The sequence below is a fragment of the Vollenhovia emeryi genome, unplaced genomic scaffold, assembly GCF_000949405.1.
Source record: "Vollenhovia emeryi isolate VEMERY1.0 unplaced genomic scaffold, V.emery_V1.0 DF939168.1, whole genome shotgun sequence".
Lineage (NCBI taxonomy): Eukaryota > Metazoa > Arthropoda > Insecta > Hymenoptera > Formicidae > Vollenhovia > Vollenhovia emeryi.
Genome location: NW_011967198.1, coordinates 556,310 through 560,726, shown reverse-complemented (window position 1 = coordinate 560,726; position 4,417 = coordinate 556,310). Strand labels below are relative to the sequence as shown.

Genomic DNA, 4,417 nt, shown 5'->3' with positions numbered 1-4,417 from the left:
AAGCGGTGTCCTGATTTTCAGCGTCACTAAAAGAAGAAGAAGAGTCGTAAAAAGAGTCCCTCACAGCCTAAGTAAGACTTTCACTTGAGATCTTAAGTTTGTTGGATGAATGCCGAAGCAGGACTCGACGATAGCGTTTCTCAGGTAGTGCATTCTCACGCAAATTTCTAATTAAGACGATACATTTGTACAACATAACGCTCTGACTTTCCCCCCCCCCCCCCCCGATTACGTATAGGCTCGCGATTGTTTTTATGCCGATTCATCTATTCAAAAATATTCGTTAAAAAATAACGTGCTGTCCTCGTGACTCTGCTGCTCTATATAATCCGTGTACAGTGCACCTCGCGTCGAGCGAGGTATGCCCCGCTAATGATTCTGTAAACATCTCATCATTCTCTACTATAAGTATTACAAAAGGAACTCTCAAGAAGGGTTTCCATTGGACAGATGGATGCCAAGCTGTAAAACTTTCTCTCAGACTGTAAAAAGTTCTACCCCCGTATGTGCGCGCGAAAGGTTTTACAGCTTGATGAAGAGTAAATATCGTAAAAGGTAAAATGGTTTACATACACACTTCAAGAATGATAAGATCCGATTGAGACATGTAGGCCCATATTCCGAATCCTTTTTCTATCGATAAAAGTGCCCGCGAAAGATCCTTTCAGCCAATGCGAGTCCTTCAAAAGCAATTCTAGTGGCACTTTTAGCGACGAAAAAAAAAGACGAATCATATTATATTTGTTTTAAAGCTTACACTTTTCAACCGTTAGGTTATATCAGCGTGGTATTTCTAAAAATTCCTTGAAATTTATGCTGGATCTTGATTAAACATTGAATCCAACACTAGGCGCTTCAACTTGAAGCGCTCAATTTTTGACACTTCCCTTAACGGGAAAATATGCGAGACGAGGATACATCACTAATCACTCGTGTTAGCACAGGGCTAAAAGTCATCTCTAAAAGAGGATTCAAAATATGGACCATAGAATATATGTATATAATATATACTTGTCCCTCGATTTACGCGGAATACTCGTGGTTCCTTACGCGGTTGAGAATCGCGCAAACGGAGCCTGCCGGTACAAATAAAACTCGTAAGAAAAAACCCCACGGCTACAATGTACGGTCATGTCTCTAGTGCTTGTGCCTGGATTGACTTGGGTTTCGTATTTCGCGTAAACGGGAAAATTTTTGCCGCGCAAAAAGAAAAGCCATATATAAAAAGTACCGTGTAAATCGAGGGATGACTGTATATTTAATACTTATATTATATATCCAATATATAATATATGTATCTTATATATACATATACGTTATTATATAGTAATATATGTTATATGCATATAATGATATACATATAATGCATATATTACATATAAAATATAAACATAATTTACAGAATAATATATGCATATCTATGTTTCCTGCTCATATACATATTTCATAAACTTATGAAAGTCCTTCCCTAAACCATTCAGTGCATTCTGTCCCCTCCATTCAGTTCAATGTGAACAGCGGGTTATTTCCGTAGACGTATAATGATGATATCAATTTATACAAATTATACAAAGATTGAAAATGCTAAAAATATTTGCCTCTGCGAGAAACGCTCCTCGATATAGACGGCGTCGAACAAGAAAGACAAAGTGCAAATTTTCTTCGAACGAGTGATTTGTTAAACACGATTGTTCGTTGGTTTTCTTTTCCGGCGAAAAAAGAAGAAGGAAGTGTACAATTATCGCGCCGCGATATCACGTCTCGGTGTTCCTCGTCTATAAAAAATTCCGGGATACCGCGCTTTCGTTCCAATTCTGATTGTGTAACTGATGTTTCGGACCACGCGTATAACGCACAGCTCTCTTTCTCTCTCTCTCTCTCTCTTTACCTTTGTACCTACAGTCACAGTCATTGAACATCTAACACGATGATCCGCTTAACACGACTGTCGGATTGGAAATATTAAATTCTAACTATTACGTGTAGCCCGATTTTATACGTGACTTATACGGAGAACGGACAAGAGAGAAAATACACAGAAGATTTCTACGACGGTTCCGTGGTGACTGTGGTTCCCGACGATGTACTTACAGGTGGTACCACAGTCGCCTTGCACGCCGGAACAAATTCAGCCGCGTCCGGGTTTAGCGTGCTCTAAAAAATTCACACATACATGAGTGACACGGTGATGGTTACGGACGTTTGAATAAGAAGCCTCTCTCTCTCTCTCGCTGAAAGGAAAGACGTAATGATTTTCTTGTTGCAGATACCTGCTTAGCGAGATCGTCCTGCATCCTCAGACCGCTCAGCTGTTGACAGAGCTCGGCGGCGTTGCTGTCGGGAGTGCCGGTAGCCGTGGACCAAGCGGTGGAGCTCATATTCCTCTGGTGCTGCCTCTCCTCCTCCAGCATCGCCTCTAGACACTCCTCCATCAGCTCCTCCTCCTCCAGCTGCTGGAGCACCTGGTGCCAGAACGGAAGCGCCGAGTAGCGGGACGAGGAACAATGGAGCGCCGAGCCTTATATCTACATATATCTCCGCGAGCCCGAGGTACCTGCTTGTCAAACTCCTCCTCGTTCTCCATCCAGAGGTACTCGGAGAAGTCGCCGTCGCCTATCGCCTGCACCTCCGCCTCCGTGTCGCTGTTGTTGTCCACATAGGAGGTGATGCCCGTCTCCTGCCCGTAATAAGTCCCGTTTCCAGGCCCGCCGTTTGGGATCTTCATTTTCATAGCCAGCGTATTGAACGTCTGCGTCTGCCGATTACCTGCAAACCCACCGCCCGGCTGTCAGCGTCAACCACGTCGTCGGAGGTAACGTCCGGGCAACCGCGTCCACGTCGGCGGGACGGGGCAAACAAACAATCCCAGGTACGGGGCGCCGAGGACGCGAGACTCCGCCGAACAACTGGCGCTTGTAAACACGACACTCCCCGGGGGTTAGGGGTGGGGGGTGGGGGTGGGGGAGAGGTCGGATCCCGACGGGTCCTCCGAGGGAGTGCCGCGCGACCTCGCCGCGCCGGGACGCGGACTCGCGCGGCCGCCGCGGCGCCGACGAGCGCTCGGGCCGCTCGCGCATATGGGAGCGGGCGCGCGAGCCGCCGAAACCGACCCCCGCGTGTCCCCCCGCGGGGGTGTTTACCTGAAATTTGGCGGCCGGGCGGCCGAGACGTTTCGCGGTGGTGTCGCTCTCTCGCTCTGTCCCACGCTCCGCCCGCTAACGGCGCATAGCGGTAGCGCACGGCGCGCGAGAATCGTCCTCGTCACTTGACAGATGAGGTCGCACGGGCGACCATCTTTGCGAGCGCGTATCGCGCTCGACTCGCATCGTATCGAGATCGGACGGGCGGACGGGCGGCGCGGCGCGTCCCTCCCGTTCCCGCTCTCCTCTCTCTCTTTCTCTCGCGCTCGCTCTCTCTCTCTTTCTCTCCGCGCGCTCCCTATTGTTTATCGAACGACGGTTGGCCCGGATTCACCCTGCCGCGGAGAGCGTACGGGGAAGCGGAACGGCCGCGCGGCGCGGTACGTACCTTCTCTGTGATAAAACGGCCACTCGGCGCTTCCTGCGCGCGGTCCTCGTCCGCCTGGGCCCGTCGTCGCTCGTGGCACGCCGCGCGGGATGTGTACGCGCGGATTATACGCAGTTCACGGGCCGCGCACCGAAATACGTGTCGTTCAACGCAAATTAGCGATCGCGCACAGTGCTGCCACCGGCGCGCGCGTTGTTGTTAAAAGCCGCTAGCGGGAGAGCGCTTGGGTAAAACTCCCGAATTTTCACCAGTCCGTCCCCGACGTCTGGGGGAAGGGGTGGGGGGTGGGCGGCGCGGGGTGGGGTTGCGTCGCGTCGGCGGATCTTCATTTAATTCTCGATCGTCGCGCGAAACTGAGAGAGAGAGAGAGAGAGAGAGAGAGGGAGGGAGAGAGAGAGAGAATTCTCTCGCGTCGGATTCAGGGCCGATTTCACCGGACGACTCCGTTCTCAATCGGCCGATCGAGTCCGCGGCCGCGATTGGTCGATTCTGGTCAATTCCGCCCCGGCGATAGGAACGCGCGCTCGGGGAGGGGAGAGGAATTTCGGGATTCGTCGCGCGTTTGAAACGATTCTACGCGGCGCTCCTGACTCCTTTTTTTTCTGCCTTTCTTTCTTTTTCCTCCCGCGAGAGGCGAACGCAGCCCGGAACTGTCGATCGGTAAAGCGAGTCGCTTTAAGGGGATGCTGGAGTGATTCTGCACTTTCGCACCTTTTGCACTTAAAACTGTCTGTTTCGTGGAAAGATTTGTGTAATACACAAATTAAATGGCACGTGTACAGATGATCGAAAGCAGCTTGCTATTCCGGCTAAATTAAAGAACAATATGACATCACTGAAACTAAGTTTGTAAGTCTAATAAAAAATAATAGTGAGCAACACATACATA

The 4,417-nt window shown here is 49.9% G+C and overlaps 1 protein-coding gene across 2 annotated transcripts; it reads right to left on the bottom strand.

The window, feature by feature from the left end:
• Positions 1–1,976: 1,976 nt before the first annotated feature.
• Positions 1,977–3,726, bottom strand: LOC105564107 (polyadenylate-binding protein-interacting protein 2). 2 transcript variants are annotated; one of them, XM_012016232.1, is made up of 4 exons: positions 3,529–3,726; positions 2,555–2,766; positions 2,271–2,462; positions 1,977–2,154 (listed from the first exon to the last, which is right to left on the bottom strand). In XM_012016232.1, the coding sequence occupies exons 2-4, from the start codon at positions 2,729–2,731 to the stop codon at positions 2,047–2,049; spliced, it is 477 nt and encodes a 158-aa protein (XP_011871622.1). In that variant the 5' UTR covers positions 2,732–2,766; positions 3,529–3,726; the 3' UTR covers positions 1,977–2,046. The 2 variants fall into 2 exon arrangements, with proteins under 2 accessions (XP_011871622.1, XP_011871623.1); XM_012016233.1 differs by lacking the exon at positions 3,529–3,726 and adding an exon at positions 3,141–3,375.
• Between the last annotated feature and the right edge of the window lie 691 nt (positions 3,727–4,417).